The 17592-nt window shown below is 40.0% G+C and overlaps 1 protein-coding gene across 4 annotated transcripts in view; it reads right to left on the bottom strand.

Annotated features, from left to right (window-relative positions):
• Tgfbr3 (transforming growth factor beta receptor 3) overlaps window positions 1–17592 on the bottom strand; it is a 186858-nt gene that overhangs the window by 36649 nt on the left and 132617 nt on the right. For all 4 annotated transcript variants that reach the window (XM_015500893.2, XM_015500894.2, XM_048814463.1 and 1 more), the window contains 6 exons: window positions 15739–15922; window positions 11129–11297; window positions 8808–8955; window positions 3511–3700; window positions 724–1058; window positions 174–326 (listed from right to left, as the gene is read on the bottom strand). In XM_015500893.2, the coding sequence (XP_015356379.1) occupies window positions 174–326; window positions 724–1058; window positions 3511–3700; window positions 8808–8955; window positions 11129–11297; window positions 15739–15922 (1179 nt within the window). The remainder of the gene's footprint in view (window positions 1–173; window positions 327–723; window positions 1059–3510; window positions 3701–8807; window positions 8956–11128; window positions 11298–15738; window positions 15923–17592) is intronic.

The following is a 17592-nucleotide window of genomic DNA, read 5'->3' as shown; positions in this document are numbered from 1 at the left end:
ACAAAGCAAATGAAACAGAGATCAGGGTCAAAGTGCATCCCATTTTGTTGAGAACTAATATATGGCTTTACTCAGATCCCCCCTCATTTCCATAGAAACATTAAGATGAATTTTAAAGTAATGCCCAAAAGTGCTTTCACAAAGGACAAAGCTTTGTTCTGGAGAACACTCACAGAGTTAAAGTAAACCACACCATCAGGGGCTGATCGCCGGTGCCAAGTACCACAGCCATTCAGCGGAGACTCCAAAATGAAGTGGGTATCATTCATCTTGGCCTTGCAGGAAGAATCCCGAAGGGTGAGCTCCATTCCTGAGTAGCCATTGGCCTGAAACAACAACCAACAAAGGCATAATGGGGGGCTCACAGGTAGTGCTGCCACACACAGTTCACACACGCTGCCAGGTCTTCACCTCTCCCCACTTACCTCTTCCCAGCTGACCACCTGTCAACAGCCCAAGGACTGTGATTGCTGGCCTTGGAAATTCAATAGCAAAATATTGACACATAAGGATTTGGAACTCCACTGCTCCTACCCCGCCCCTCACTGAGAACAACAGAAACCAGGTAAGAATCGAAGACAAGAGAAAGTGGGTCCATCCAACAGAGAAAACAGCATCAAGTGTCCAGAATTCAAAAGCAAGAAAGCTAAAAGGAAATAATAAACACAGACTAGGGTAAAATGGGGAAGGAGGTTGGCCTCTCCTTTAAGAGACTGTACTAACCTGGAAAGAATCTTTTTCTACAGCCACGGTCATCTTTTCATTGTCACATCTGACTGACAGGGCAACACCCATGCTCCCCTGCACCTCTTCTGGCTCTCTGGGACCAGGAAACAGTTGTATGCTGGGGATGACAGAGTCCCTTGGATGGGGGATTCTATCTTCTCCCCCTTCCTTCCGGCGTCTCCTGGAGATATCAGGGAAAGGAAAGGGGAGACCTCCATTTCGGCCTCCCCCACCCCGGAAGGGTGGTTTATCTGGGGCAGGCAAGGAGCCAGGGTCCAGGAGAATCCGTAGCTCAGGAGGAATGGTATGGACTTCCTCATCTCTCATCTCCTCTGTGGTGACAGAAGAAGGCAAAACATCATTGGTGTGTGATGCTAGGCCACAACCATCATCATTAGAAGCAGAACTGGAGGAATTAGCACAGAATTGGCAGGTGTAAATGCACATTTAACAAGCAATGTATAAAAGTGATTAGGAGTCTATAAGCCTGAATTCTAGTCTTGGTATCTAATTAGCTAAGTGGTTTTGTGCAAATGGCTTGCTTCTCTGCGTCTCAGTTCTCAATTTTTAAAATTAAGGGGTTGGGTCATATTCATGATCCTCAATGTTGGCTGCATATTAAAATCTCAGAGATTTCAAAAAAAAAAAAATCCTCACTGCCCAGGTTGTACCCCAAGCCAATTAAAACTCAAGACTCTGGGGTAGGAAATATTTTTTTTTCTACTTTTTAAATAATTGGTACACTATAATTGTACTTAATGATGGAATTTATTGTTACATATTCATACATGCACATAATATAACAATATAATTTGGCTAATATCACTTCCCAGCACTTTCCATATCCCACCCCTTAGTCCCTTTCCTCTACTGACTCCCCTTTAATTTTCATGAGATTCCAGCCTCCACCTTTCTTTTCCTTTTTCCTCTCCAGCTTCTACATATGAGAGAAAACATACAAGCTTTGACCTTCTGACTTTGACTTATAATTGTTAAACATAATGGTCTCTAGTTCCATCCATTTTCCTGCCAATGACATAATTTCATTTCTCTATGTGGCTGAATAAAATTCCATTGTGTATATATCCATTCATCTGTTGATGGACACCTAGACTGGTTCCATAGTTTGGCTATTGTGAATTGTGATGCTATAAACATGGGTATGCATGAATCACTATAGTATGATGACTTTAATTCTTTAGGATAGATAAATACCAAGGAGTGGTATATAGCTGGGTCATATGGTAGTTCCATGTCTAGTCTTTTGAGGAACCTCCATATGATTTCCTTAGTGGTTATACTAATTAACAATCCTACCGATAATGTAAAACTGTTCCTTTTTCTCTATATCCTTTCCAGGGCACAATTATCAATATGTTTTAAGCTCCCTAAGATTGAGAACCATTATGGTAGATGACTTCTAAGTTCCTACAAGTTAGAAAAGTCTGACTAGAGTAAGTTATATAAGGCAATATATTCTTCACAAATGCCATTAAAATACTTTCCCTGGATCTAGAAATCTTTTGAATAGTTCCTCAAAAGATTTCTTGACATGATATTAATATTTATTTGTTTATTTATGACGGTGCTAGGATCTCAAGCACATTAGGTAAGTGTGCTACCACTGAGCTCACCTCCACCCCCAATACTGGCATTTAAAAATTATTTTACTGCCTCCTTTTTGACTGCTATACTCTAGAAGCTATTTGGGCACCCTGACTTTAAAATCATAATTCCCAAAGGGGAAAGAAAGAGCTGCTTAGATACAGTTATTTCTTTGAAGGAAGAGGTATTTCCATGCAAGTAATGCTCAGCATTCTGTCATATTTTCAATAATTTAAAAGAAAAACAAAAAGTTTCCCCAGTCTTTCTACAGTTACAATCTAAGGCCAATCCAATGGGTGCTTAAGGTCAAACCCATGTCAGTGGAAGTTGAATGTGATCATGACTGGTTGGCATCAACTCTGCTTTAATACAATCCTTTTGAAAAGCATGCTACAGCTAGGTCCAATGGCAGTCATAGCTTTTGAGGGTTTTTGACTTGTATGTTAATATAATATCTCCATAACAACTGTAAGGTCCATGCTATAATCTCCCCTCATTACTGAAGAGGAATCTGAGACTCAGAGGTGAAGCAACTTCTCCCCGCAACACAGCAGATCTGGGACTTGATCCCAGCAGATCTGGGACTTGATCCCACATTTGTAACCTCTGTTCTAGTGGCACTGCACTCAGTAGTGGTACTACACAATGAGAAAGAGGTCTGGGGATCACAAGAGTTGGGGATTGAGTCATTCTAACTATAAGCCTCTGCAAACTCAAGAACTTGTCGAGCCTCTGCTTTCTACTCCATCATATTGAGATGGCAACTCTGGTACTCTCCCTGCATAAGAAAGCCCAAGCAGGAGTCCTCATGACCTTTCTTTTACAAGATACAGCCAAGACTACAGGCCCCAGACTTGTCTGCAGCCCTAACCCCTTAGAATTCTCAGCCTCAGGTTTCCCCAAGAGAAGAACACAGGCTCTAATTTATTCCTAACAAAAGTCACCAACATGCAGTGAACTCTAGGTTAAGAAAATCTGTGTTATAGTTTCACCAAGTAATTTTTTTTTTTTTGCAATTCTAGGTAATTTTAAGTCTTATAGAAGAAAATAGTCAAAGAAATTGTTTAAATGTGCAAAAGAAAAACAACACCATTCAAGCAGAAGTGAGAGTTCCTCACTGGAAAGCTTCATTTGGATGACATTTTTTAAAACAACAACAACAACAAAAATCATTCTTACCATTGTTTTCAAGCCTAAGATGAAATCTATTAGCCACAGGAGCCAGTGTGTATGATGTTACTGGACTATAGCCATTGTCCAATGCCCACTTCAACAAGTTCTCTTGGGTGGAAGGAATGTCATCTCTTATTGATTTGGTCATTGTCATAGATCTTTCACCTTCTTTACCAAAGCCAATACTATTGGGAGCCTAAAGATAATAGCAAATTTTCATTCATGAGTCTAAAATGAAACAGTGTTTTAAATAATAATTAAATACCTGAAATAAATAGATTCTGGGTGGTATTTGAGGGATTATTTATTCTTTTGATCTCTATTTTCCTTGGGCTAAGAACATTGATATAACCTTTAATAGCAGATAAAGAGAGACATGTATTCATACTATGTGATCACATTATTTTAGATGGCTTATATCAATAAAAATAACCCAACAGCTAAGTAGCTACATACTAAATATACCTAATCTGTTACCATAAAACTAATTTAATGTTTATATTATCATCATCATCATTATAATTAATGGGGATGAAACCCATGAACTTGAGCATGCTTGGCATGAACGACATCTCCAACCCAATGATCACATTAGGCTGGGTCGGGGAGGTGCTGGATATTGAACCCAGGCTCACTTTACCACTGAACTACATCATCACCCATTTTTATTTTTTTATTTTGAGACAGGGACTCACTAAGTTACTGAGGCTGACCTCAAACTTGCAATCCTTCTGACTCAGTCTCCAGAGACACTGGAATTACAGATATATGCCACCATGCCTAGCTCCAATGTTTACATTATTAAAAAACAATCTCAAAAGTATATGCCAAACTTTCCTTTTTTATTTTTATTTAAAAGTATGTATAAAGTATACGTGCACATTATGTTGCCCACAAATGTCTGTGCTTCTAACTTCTTGTATCCCCAATTTTAAACGAAACATGACACAATCTACCAATTCAGTGTGGAGATGATCCCAACTTTATAAACAATTAAATGCCACATGGCAAAACAACCAATGTTCATATTTCATCTATTGTTTATGATTAATTTAGCAATTCTGTAATTGTATGCATTTGCCAATTCTCTTAACTATGTTTACATTTTATATCCTAAAATACTAAATAAGGTCATCACTCCTCTAAAAACACAATATTTTATACAGTAAGACAAGGAGGTCATAAAATTCGCTTTCACTGGGCAATCAGTAAAAAAACTAAAATAACAGATATAAATGTACTCTGAGTAACCAGGTCATAGAAGGTAAATGTCAATGTCACCTGCTGACTCTTACAGCAGTGACCTTGACAGAGGAAAGGAAGCTGAGTGCTTGGAGAGGGACCCCAGTGGGAAGGCACATTTTTAACAACTGCTCCAACCAGGCTGCAAAGTCCTTCCAGCCTGTAGATTATACCATTTTCATGCTGAATAAAAATCACTTTAATTTCCATGCCCAATGATTTTCTCCTGCATATATGCAGCATTTTTCCTAAATTCCTCATTTGCTTCCCATTCTGTTTGCCCTGAACATGACTAAATATTAATCCTTTCCCACTGTAAAACCATAAAAGATTCACAGGCTCTAAGTTCTCTTGGCCTCTTTGGTTGTGGGAGTTTGGCTGAAGACACATAGATTTCAATTAAAGCTTAAAGGATCTCACCCGGTATATTTCTCTATTAACCAAAGTGCTTATCCAAGGGAAATCGGCCAAACTGACCAGTCACAACCACTGCTCACAGAGGAACCAGGTGGAGTTTTAACCAAGTTCTGCAGCCCCCATTCCTAAACTCAGTTTCATAGATTTAGAATGATTTAGCTCTTGGCCTAATTAAGAGAAAACTCCTTATGGGAAAACAAGGTTAAAAAGAAAGAGGGAAAGGAGAAGTTGGAGGAAGAGAAAGAGGAAAGAAAAGGAAAAAGGAAGAAATAAAGAAAGAAAAAAATTAAAATGAAGTAAAGAAGGATCCGATTTGTTCTTAGAACTTTTTACTCCTTTAGTCAACAGTGGTTTCTTAGGCTCAGCTCCTTCCAGCCTTTCAAAGTAGCAGGTTGTTTTGATTGGCGGGAATCACAACCTTGGCCTAAACAATACTGGTTGGCCTCATCTGCCCTAGTCTTTCATGTCACTGGACAGCTGAGGAAATATTGTATTTCCCGAATACTCTCATCATAGCTGCCACCTGTCCTTTTGAACCAATACGGAGTAATCTGTTTACACCTTTCAACATTAAATCTGGAAGCTGTCAGTATACCTCATATCAATTATGGCTCAGAATTTAAAAGGGTCTATCAACACATTTGTGAGGCAGCAAGGCTTGGGACAATGACAGGAAAGATGATTCTCAGCACTGGGCAAATTCCTCACCCTGTATTTCTGGGAATCCCTAGGCTTTTTCCAACCTTAGTGGAGCTACTCTCCAATAGGAGTGTTTAAGGGGGTCTCCAAATACCACCACCATCTTTCCCAGCCACATCTTCACGAAAGATGATGAGCTAGGAAGATTCTAAAGTTCCTGCCCCACCCCTGTCACATTAGCGTCAGAACCGAAGGTGTAGGGAGGAAGTGGGCCAGAGGGTGCAGTGCATATTCTCACTGAGGTTTAAAAAATATCTTTTCTAAGAATAAGTTGGTCATCACCAACCCGGAAGTCCTGAGACCACGTGAAACAGTATAAGAGAAAAATTCTAATAAGATTCCTTCATCCATTCTTACATCCTGGAGGTTCCTCCTGCTCTAGAAGTGATTATGTATTGTCTATAGGGGACCATTGTCCAGAAGGGACTTGAGGAAAGAGCCAGATCTGGACCTGGCAAGTGGACACTTTCAGGGTTTCCATTCTCTCTCAGCAAAACCCTTTGCATCTCTTTTGACCATTTTGCCATTTGGAGAGTGCATTTGGCCCATACCCCGACCTCCAACAAACAGGCATAAGCCACACCCATGGGGCTCTTCAAGTTTACCCCACAATTACAATTCTTTTGGTGAACATTTTTCTTTGTTTTCCCTTGTTTAGAGAAGTACCCTAATTGTTCCTATAGACACGCTCTTAAAGAAAATTTTTACGGAAGGAAGATGAACACCCCCCACACACACACCCTTTATGCCAGACACTGTGCTAGGAGCCTTAAATGTATTCTCTAATTTTCCTCCAAGATATAAGGGGAGAGAAGCTGCTATTTCCTTGTTAGAAAAGGAGAACCTGAGACTTGCAGATTAAGTAGCACATGTAGCTGAGAGTTCACGATGTGCATGCTGCATGCCCAATGCTTTAGAGGAAATATCCTGTAGGTAGGTCCTTCACAAATACTTGCTGTTTGGATGAGTGAGTGAGTGAGTGAGTGAGTGAGTGAGTGAGTGAAAAAACAAATGAATAAACTCAGCTAAACCGCACCTTAACTGTCAAGGTGAGTGCTATCTACCCAGTTTACAGGTGAACAGACTCGATGCTCATTTAGGCTGCCCAACATCTACTAGGAGTAATGACAATTAGAGATGGGATTTCAATCCAGTCCTTTCCAGCCCTGAGCCAGGAATCTTTCCACTCTACCATGCCGTCTCAACAGGAAATAATAGAAACAGGGTCTCTATGAGCATGCCTCCCTTTCTAAGCAGGAATTTAAACCTTTGTATTAGCAGGTACCTTTCACCTACAGGAGTCAGAATTCACATCTGAAGTTAGGGGAGTTAGGAAATCACAAAGCATGAAACTGACTGGGAGAATAGAAAAGAACATCATGAAACATTACCTAATTGTTTAGTAATGTTGTCATGCATTGTCCAAAATTGGCCTGCAATAGGAGTACAGCCAAGGAGAGGAATATAAACAGATCTTGCTTGGGATGAGCGATCTCATTTCTAGACTTTCTGATTCATATGAGAGATGGGGACATTCAAAGTGAACTCCAGAACTGCCAGGGACCAGGCACACAAACTCAGGGAGAAAAAGAGCCATTGAAGGGTCAGGCCTGAAAGAATATTTACACAAGAACTCCAGCAGGGAATTAAAATGTACCGTATGTTTTTTGCCTTTCAAAGCATGATTCCCTTTCCTGTTTTTGTTATTCTGAAATTAAAAACATTTGGCTCATGTGCCAGGCAGCAAAAGTAACAGACACCCCAGGTCACCAACACCCCTCATGCCATGCCAGAGAAGGGCAATCAAAATATCTGCAACTTCAGAGAATCACAGCCGGGCTTTGCACTGGACACCAAATTAATTTATCACTGTTACACACGATGGGTCATTACTCTGAAACTTTAAGAAAAAAGTTTTAAAACCCACAGGAACCAAGAACAATTACTTAAAAATTATGATGTGTGTGCTCTTGGCTTTGCACGCTGCCTCCAGTAAGTGCGGTTACATGGCGTTGCCTAGGGAACAGCTGGCTTTGCCCACAGCTGAAGACACAGAAGGTGCCACAAGTGACTGATGCCAAAACCAAAGACAGTCCTCTCCCAAAATATGGAAAACAAAACCCACTCCAACGGATACAACACAGGTACAGAAAGAGAAATGGGTCTACTTTTTAAAAAAGACAATGCATAAAGATTGGAGCCTACAAAAGAGGTGCTAAAAAAGTCAAAAATGGGGAGAAGGATTTTTCTTTAATTTTCAGTATGAATCAGTCCCGTATTCTGCCAAATAGTTATTCCCCTAATGATATCTGAGATAAGATTTATTTCACCAGACTTCAACATTCAACTTTTTAGGAAACTAGCTGCTATTTCACCTTATGCCAACCAGCTAAGCCTCTTAGGTTTATGTATGACCTTCATAAAATAAAATGCATAAGAAATAGGCATACTTGCAGGTCCCTAAGAGCTAGAAGCAAGCAAAAAGTTATGCCAAAACCACACAATTAACCCAAAAACATCTATAATGTGACTTGGGGTCGGCCTAATTTCCCATATCTTACCTAAGTACTTAATCCCAAAGTAAAAGCTGCTATTCGGGATCATAATACTGACACACTATGAGTGAGAAGCGTTCTAGTACATTTCAGGAATTTCACAAATGAGGCAAGTGAAGTTCAGAAAAGCTAAGGGGCTTGTCCAAGGTCAGTTTATAAATGGAACACCCAGGACTCAAACCCAGATCTGTCTTGCCCTGAGAGGCCCATTTTAATCACCACCACTGATCACCCTTATCAGAAGAAGCCAAGAAGCAGCCTATTTTGTAAAGTAAAAAATAGCTGAGAGAACTTAGAGAGTCCAACGAGTCAGAACCTTTACAAAAATAACATGCATAGGCACATTTTAAATTACTGCCATTCATCAAGACAAATGTGCAACCAACTTACAATCACTTTCAGGTTTCCCTTAACATCAAAAGATTTGATCACCCAGTTGACAGACTTTTTGCACTTCAAGATCAAGATGAGATTTTTGACCACCTCAGGATCCTCTCGAGAAGGTCTTATGTCAATTATTATATCCACCTGGAAAGCACTGTGAATGGAAAACAAAGGCAAAGTTAGGACCGAAATGCCAGAAAGTTGCAACTATCTCCTCTCTTCCAAGTCTTCATGTTTCTAGTGTCTGGCCAGTTGATTAAAAAGCTGGAGTTGATCCCAGGCAAATGACATGTGCAAAACAGATTGTTATTGCACACATAACAAAATGGTTTTACATAACAATAGAAACACAAGCCTGCTGAAAATTAGTCACTCAAATTTTCTCTTCTTTGCAGAGCAAAAAGAGGCGGTTACTTAATGCAGCCACTGTTTGAAATGGACTTGAACGAACCAGAGAAGTTTACTTTTGAAGAAGAACTGTTGCTTCTTCAACCTTGAACACCTTCAATGTGTAACTTTCCAACTAGGCTATATGCTCAAAGTCCTTCAAAACCAGAAGTGGGTGGCAGTTCAGTGACAGGGACAGCTGGTGGCAGGGAGGAGGAAGTCATGGTGGTAAAGGAAAAAAAAAGAAAAAAGAAATAGGAAACTTCAAAATAAAATGAGAGGTAAAAGACTGGAGAATTTCTTGCCTTATATAAGTTTTGCTCAAGCTGTTAAGAATTGGTAAGAATCAGATCTGCATTTATTTTCCCAAACTTCTGGACATAGTTATTTAAAAAAAAAAAAAAAAAAAAAACAGATGGTCAACCAAGGGATTGCTAGAACACTGATGAATGCAACCCAAACTTTTAAGAATTCAGTATAAAAGAAAAATATTACTAAACAATAACATCTCTATCATTCTGAATTTAAGTGGAGAGTCCTTGTCTTGGTTTTATATACTTGTAACGCATAAAGGGCTTAAAGGGCATGGTATACTCAAATGTAGCTTTGGGCTTAATATCTAAGCAAATTTGCCAGAGTGCTTCTGTATCCTTTTTAATTTTCCACAAAATTCTTCATGTGGAACAGAATGGGATATTACCAAAATTGATCTGTAATTTATTCACTTTTGAAATCAAAACTTGATTATAATTTTAACTTTGAAATCCCACTACAAGTATCTTTAAATTTTTGAGTCATGAACCCAAAAGAAATACAGGCTAGAGTGGGAGAAGGAACTATTTTTGTTTCCTTTTTCTTTCTTTTAAAAACTTCTCTAATTATTCTCAATAGGGAGGGTCAAATTTCTGGCCCAGGGGTAGGAAGGAGTTGGGGGGAGGTGGGCGAGAACACAGGAGAGAGGCAAGCTATATCTAATAAGATTCTGGGCAGATCACCATGAAAGCTCCTCCCAAAACAGACATGCACAGAGCTTTAAGGAAACAGCTCTCAGTGCAGACACTATGAACAGAACTTTATTAAAATCAGAATTTTACCAAAATGAAGGCATAAAAATAGGAAAAGAAGAACTTAAATTATCACTATTTGCGGATGACATGATTCTATACCTAGAAGACCCAAAAGGGTCTACAAAAAAACTACTAGAACTAATAAATGAATTCAGCAAAGTGTCAGGATATAAAATCAACATGCATAAATCAAAAGCATTTCTGTATATCAGCGACAAAACTTCTGAAACGGAAATGAGGAAAAACACTCCATTCACAATATCCTCAAAAAAAAATAAAATACTTGGGAATCAACCTAACAAAAGAGGTGAAAGATTTATACAATGAAAACTACAGAACCCTAAAAAGAGAAGTAGAAGAAGATTTTATGATGGCAGACTATCTTCAAATGAGATATACAAAGATAACTAACATCATCAAAATGGCGATANAAAAAAAAGAAACAAAAAAAAGATGGTCCATGTAGAAAGCGCAAAAAAAAAAAAAAAAGAATTTTACCAAAATGATAATTATGTTAATAAGACACATTTTTGTAATTTTCTCAACAGAGATAACCTCAGTCAATGGGGATCATGATATAGGAAGAGTGATTGTGTCTTATAATTAATGCTCAGAAATTTAGAACAGGCTTCAGGAACTTATCTGGAATATATGGCACCTGAAGACAGATGCAGAATATAAATTGACACCACTGTGTCCTTACTCCCTCTTTAAAACTGCTGGGACCCACACCTGAAGCACAGATGGATCCCTCCCTCCTGCATTGGGAGGCCTGCACCGCTCTCTACCTCAAGTAAGGAAAGACATTTACTCTCACCTCTCCACAGTTCAGAACACACACACACACACACACACACACACACATTTGCTCACCTGTAAGGGTTAGAGTTGGGGGTGATTAACTCAATGATGTGCACTTCTTTATCCTGGGGCTGGCTGGACATCACACAACCTTCTGCAGCTTTGGGCTGAAGGTACTCAGCAAGGTAATTGAGTGAAAGAAAATTCTTCCCTATGTTGCATGTGGGAGGGAACACTTGGTCTGAAAGTAAAGAATTACAAGGTGATCTGTCAAACCACTGAGCTACCTGTCACCAGAATCAAAGGAAAAAGGTGATGGTGAGACTGAGCCAGTGCATGACACCAGGAACCACAAGACAAAAAGAAGGATCTTAGCCTGTGACCTTCTCAATCACGGCTCTGAAATGTCTGCCACTAAGGTCACCAGTGACCTCCCAATGACCAACACTAGTGGCCTCTTTTTGTCTAAATCCTTTCCTTTCTTTTCCTAGTACCTTTCCTCTGGCCTACGTTTGAGTTCCTTCCACTGGAATGGTCTTCAAACTGTGGTGTGTGTCAGAATCCAGCTTTAGCTCCCATCCCTGGGAATCTGTTCAGAGCATCAACGTGGTGCCCTGGCACCTTTCTATTTTGAAAAGCTCCATAGTCCATCCTGATGTACACAAGGCTGAGACCCTCAGCTCCTTCCTCAATCCCCCTTTTGTCTCCTATTTTCCTAGATGACCTTGGTCACTCCAATGGCTTTCACTTGTACCTGGACTGTCACCCTTTTTTCAAACTGCAGACTTGTACTGCCATTTGTCTACAGAGCATTTCCCACCTAAAAATCTTATATGTATTTCACAGTCAGCATACTCAATATTGAATCTTTTATCTACCCAATGGCCATATATGCTCCTCCTTGGATATTTGTAATTTCAATTAATAGAAGAACCAGTCATCTCATGAATTCTCTGGTCCACACATGTAGCATTAATCACTTCCTCCTGTTTATTCCCCACAGACCTTTCTACCCTGAAGGCTAAAACTAGGAGTTCTGGGGATACAGGGAGGACAGACTTTCACCTTTCTCATAATCTTGACCCAGACAACTCATGTTTATATGGCACCTTACAGTTTCAAAATGCTTTTCCAAACATCATCGTGTTGAGTGCTGCTCACCACCTCCACCCGAGGAGGAGTGTCAAGGGTCTGAAGACACTCCCTCCATGGCACACACCATTTTCACAGCACTGGGCTTGATGGGATTTTCATCTCGTGGTTTAAATGTTTAAACAGAACTTGAAAGAAACTGCTGGCAGTCTGACAGCTGGGACCAGTGTCAAGGAAGTTCTAGGTGTAGCAAGATTTTCAGAAGGGGTAATTAATCAGAGACCTGGCACTTTAATCAAATAGATTTCTGCCTTTTTCATTTTAAGGATGGGGTGCCAGGGTTCATATCCACATGAAAGTCTCACCTGAGAGTAAGGAATCATCCCAGGAAGTTCCGCGTTTGGGTTGACATTACTCCCCTCCCCAACTTGTGCAACCTCCCTTGTGCTGAAGTCTGAAGTGCACACTGTGACATCATAGCTCCAACCACTATGGCATCCCCAGCACCAGCCCCAGAATAGAGGGGACAGAGCAGTTCACAAGGACTGCTTGTAAGCTCATTGCAAAAGAGCACTGACTCTGCACTCTGCATTGTTTTCTAAAAACACCCGCAGAGAGAAAAGACCAAGGCTTCACAACTTGGGCTGCTAGAGCTGCCTTCCTCCACATCTGCTGAGGGTTTTGCCAGATGTGCAGATGAGGTATGCACACACTGCAGCTGCAGCCCTGTGATATCTCCCCCAGATCACAGGATGGAAAATGATATTAGCAGCCTGGCTGAAATTTAATCGAGAATCAGAAGGTATGTGTATGGGCCAGAGAACTCAAGAGACTAGGACCCTCTTGGGATTGTGGCCTGCATTTCCAGTTCACAGGTGCAACTGGCTTATAGCTGCCATGTAATAGGCACATGGCATAGGTTTCCTGAGTTCATAAACAATGATGTGAGATTTGAAACAAATAACAAAAACTTCACCCATGTTGTGAAGCCACTAGGAAAGGTTTAATTGTTCCAAAGTTGCAGTTAATAAGGGCTCCAATCCAGATGCCATTGTCACTAATTTGAATAAGCTGATCACTTTTGATCACATGTCTGGGTTTTTCCCCCTAAATGACTTTCTGCATACCTGGCATCAAAATTCACACCAAGTGCCAAGTAGAAAGAAAATCACAAAGGGGAATCCCAAGTGGGAACCAAGCAAATTTATGGGGGTCAGGGGGATGAAACATCACATGGTTTATTTGTATTTTAAGAAAAGTTTAACAGATGACTTTGAGACTCAGAAGGGCATATTCTGAGAACAGGAATAAGCCTGGGAGGTAAAGTGAATGCTCTATTTTCCTGCTGTGGAAACTGAGGCTCTGGTGGTAAATTTGTGTTGCTTGAGGCCTAGTTATTAAGACCAGTTGGGATAGAAGTGATACTCTTCAAGGCTGGGGTTGTGGCTCAGTGGTAGAGCGCTTGCCTGGCATGTGTGAGGCACTGGGTTCAATTCTCAGCACCACATACAAATAAATAAAATGAAGATCCATTGACAACTAAACAATATTTTTAAAATATATATTTTAAAAAAAGTAGTGACACTCCTCAATTCTTTAACTCTGTGTAGACAGGTGAAAACAGTTCTCAGATGTGAGGAGCACCAAAATCACCTAGAGCTCATGAAAACACCAACTGCTAGTTCAACTCTAGTGTTCCTGATTCAGTTGGCCCTGGGAGGCCTAAGAAATTGGATCTCTAACAAGTTTCCAGGCAATGGGATCACACTTTGAGAACTGCCAGGTTTGAGCAAGAGAAAGCTTAAGGCCTGGGGTCCCTGGAAATGAGGAGGGTACAGGCTAGGTAAGGAGGTTGGCTCAGGAGAGTCCAACCCAGGATGATACATTTCCAATGAGCCACCAACTTAATTAAAAAACCTTGCTCTCCTTAGCTGTTCCTCTACATGGTTAGTGACTTAGACTCCAGCTGATGACTGAAGCCAAGTTCCAGAGGCTTCAAACAGTTACTGAACTGGACACCAGGTCTTCAAGTTAATTTCCCCTATTCAGTTTGTACCTTAATCACTTAAGTGACTTAACCCCTCGCCCACAGTGCAGGTGACTGCCATGCTTAGAAACTCATGTACTGTCAGAGGGATGAGGCCTCACAGCTAAATGTTACAAATTTTCTTAGTCTGACAAATTCCAAGGGGTAATCAACATTCTTTCATGCTACCAGAATTCTGCTTCAGAAATGCAGAGCATTGGCCACGGCTTAGAAATTTTATGAAAAGAGATTTTTCATTTTATCTCAATGGGGTTTGACCTCGATGATTACTTACCTGACTACCATGAGAGCCGAGTGAGAAATTTAAACCTTTTGAACCCAACTCTTCTCTAAAACACTTCCTCTCATCCCAACTATACAAGCCTTCATCCACCAGCTCACTTTGATTTTCAGATTATGCTTGTGTGGCTAAGATTTAAAGCAGGCAACAAGCATTAGACTTAAGTCAGGAAACCTAGGTTGAGATTTGGCTTTGCCACTTGCTAGTGATGTGGATTTGAGAAAGTTCACATAACTTTCCACTAAGGTCTCTGTAAAGTGGTGGGAATAATGTCTCCTCCTGGGATTACTCTGGGGTTAAGCAGGGTATATGGAAAGTCCCTAGTGTGGCCTCTGCATCTAGCACACACTCCAACATCAGTATCTGCCTTTCCTGCACCTGTCTCAAAACACTTTAAACCAGCCCAGATCCAAAAAAAGAGTTGGGAACAAGCATTCAATAACCCTTCTTCTCCTGCCATGCTATTGATGGAGGTATGACAGATGCTGTAGAATCCAACACAAAGCACTGGATGCTAAAGACCTGAAACATAATGTTCACATATCCCCTGATTTTAACAAGGACTCATTCACAAGAGTTATTTCCTAGTAACTTAAGGCATTCCCAATGCAGTCAACTAAAAATAATAATGAAAAGGGTTGTTGTTTTTTTTCAAAATAATAATAGGCTTTCAAAATTGAGTCATCAGATATTTATATCCCTCTGCAATGTGAGGAAATTTAAATGGGCAATTTCTTATCAAGGCCATATACTTCCTTTCTCCAATGCCTTGTCTTTGCAACAGGCATTAGTGTTAAAAATGTATTTAACACTTTTCCTCTGCTATTGTCCAAAATTTAACTGATATCTCAATACCATAAGCTGATATTGGCTCTAAACAGTTGCAGAATAATAGGGAAGAGGAAGTCCTAGCAACTGACCCATCCTGCCAGCTCCTTCACTGCATCCATTACCACCATCTTCCCCTCCCCCACCCACCCCACCTCCTCCCTCCCACCTCACTCTTCTGGCTCCTGTGGAGACACATTATCTAAATCCTACACAACAATCTCCCCTTCTCTCAAATGCTACTCTTGGTTTCTCACTTGGTCATTACCAGGCCAGTTTCCACAGAGGAAAGGAAGAAGGGGAGGGGGAGAGAGCAGACCCTGCCAGCTCCAACATTCAGAATCCTATGATTCCTGGCTCGAGCCACCTGGCCTCAGAAAAGAAAACAACAGACTATCATAAATCAGTCATTAACTGAAGCCACTTAAAATTTACCTTCCCCCACTTTAATATAAATATTTCTTGCTATCTTGAGTTCGGTGAATGAAGTCACTGCTCCGTACTCCTTTCGGGCCCAATTTAACAGCTCCTCGTTTCCATGGGGGAAGTTCCTTGCTTCTGTTTCTGCTGTCAAGGAGAAGTTTCCTGGTGAAAACTGGACCACGGAGCCCTCAGACACCTAGAGGAAATAGAATCGCTTGTTTAACATGGCAGGTCACCCAGAGCTGAATGAGTAAAGAAAGCACTTATATGAGACCACCTATGGGTGTTTATCAATACCAGAGTTTCTTTCCCCTTCTCTCTCTCTTTCTTTCTTTCTTTCTTTTCCTGCAGTTGATTCAAGAAATAATCCCATGCCTAGTTCTCCCAGATAATGGCAAAAGTACTCACCCAAGGTATCCCTTTGAACATCGAAAGATCTTTGTGATGAGAGACTACATTGTGCCATGTGAGTAATCATAAGAATTATCCTGGTTATTTTCCTTATATCCATATTGAGAATATACTGTCCAAGTACAGTTGGCCCTCCATTTACATGGGATTCATATCGCTGGATTTAACAAACTACATATTTAAAATATTTTGGAAAAAATTGTACATGTACTAAATATGTACAGAATTTTCCTTATCATTTTTCCCTAAACAACCCAGTATAATAACTACTTACATACTATTTATACAGTATTGGATAATATAAATAATCTAGAAATGATTTAAAGTATATAGGAGAATATGCATAGATTATACACAAATATTAATGTCATTTTATATAAGGGACCCAAGCATCTATGGAACTTGGTCTCCTGGAGATAGAGGTGATCTTGGAGTCAATTCCCCATGGGTACCAAGAGTCAACTGATTGTAATGTGTCTCAAGTCAAGTGGAAAGTGTTGGTGGCCTTATGGGCTTATAATGGGTTTCAGTATCAGGGAAAGTGATCCCAAGGTTTGCTGGCAACTGAGCATGACTTTTTGTGGAAACAGTTGTGACATCTGTGGACAGAGTCACCACAACAGGCACACAGTGAGAGCTCTTTTGTTTTATATTCTCCTAAATTCTGAGATTAGAAGAATGGCCAAAGGTGGTCAATCTTCTACTACATTCCTCTATTTCATCACAATGAGATGAATGTGTACAACAGTTTGTTTTGTAAGACCCCCAAATTCGAACAGATAATGAAGTCAAGAGGCTGTTAAGCCAATCCTAATAAAACTTGTAGGATGATTTATGCAAGTCCCACATTACTGTTGGATGTATTTAGATCATCACTGATCTAGAACATCATGGTGCATAAATAATTAACACATTCCAAGGAGGAAAATCATCTTGTTGCTGTGCTATAATCAAACACAGTTGCTGATAAAAATATGCATGTCATTTACTAGCATTTAAAAAATAACTTATCTCATCAAGGTTAAGGTGAAAACTCAAAATTCGGACAGAAAGGTTTTCAACTCATAGAATTATAAATGTCTTACATGAAATTTACCAGGAAACTTCTCCTTAACAAAAACTGGGACTGAGGTTGTGGCTCAGTGATAGAGCGCTTGCCTAGCATGTGTGAGGCACTGGGTTCAATCCTCAGCACCACATATAAATAAATAAAACAAAGGTATTTAAAAAAAAAAAAGATGAAGCTTATCTTAAAAAAAAAAAAAACTAAGCAGTTTCTGAAGGGGTTATAAATAGTCAAACCAAAAAGAAAGTTGAGTGCATGATTGTGCAAATGGCTCTATCACTTACAACAGCATTACAACACTAACATACACACAACAAAATAGTACTGACCCAACTAGCTAGTGTGCTAGGCATTAATATTTTCTACTTAATCATATATATATATATATA

This window comes from Marmota marmota, unplaced genomic scaffold, assembly GCF_001458135.2.
Source record: "Marmota marmota marmota unplaced genomic scaffold, marMar, whole genome shotgun sequence".
Lineage (NCBI taxonomy): Eukaryota > Metazoa > Chordata > Mammalia > Rodentia > Sciuridae > Marmota > Marmota marmota.
This window is presented reverse-complemented; position numbering and strand designations above follow the sequence as displayed.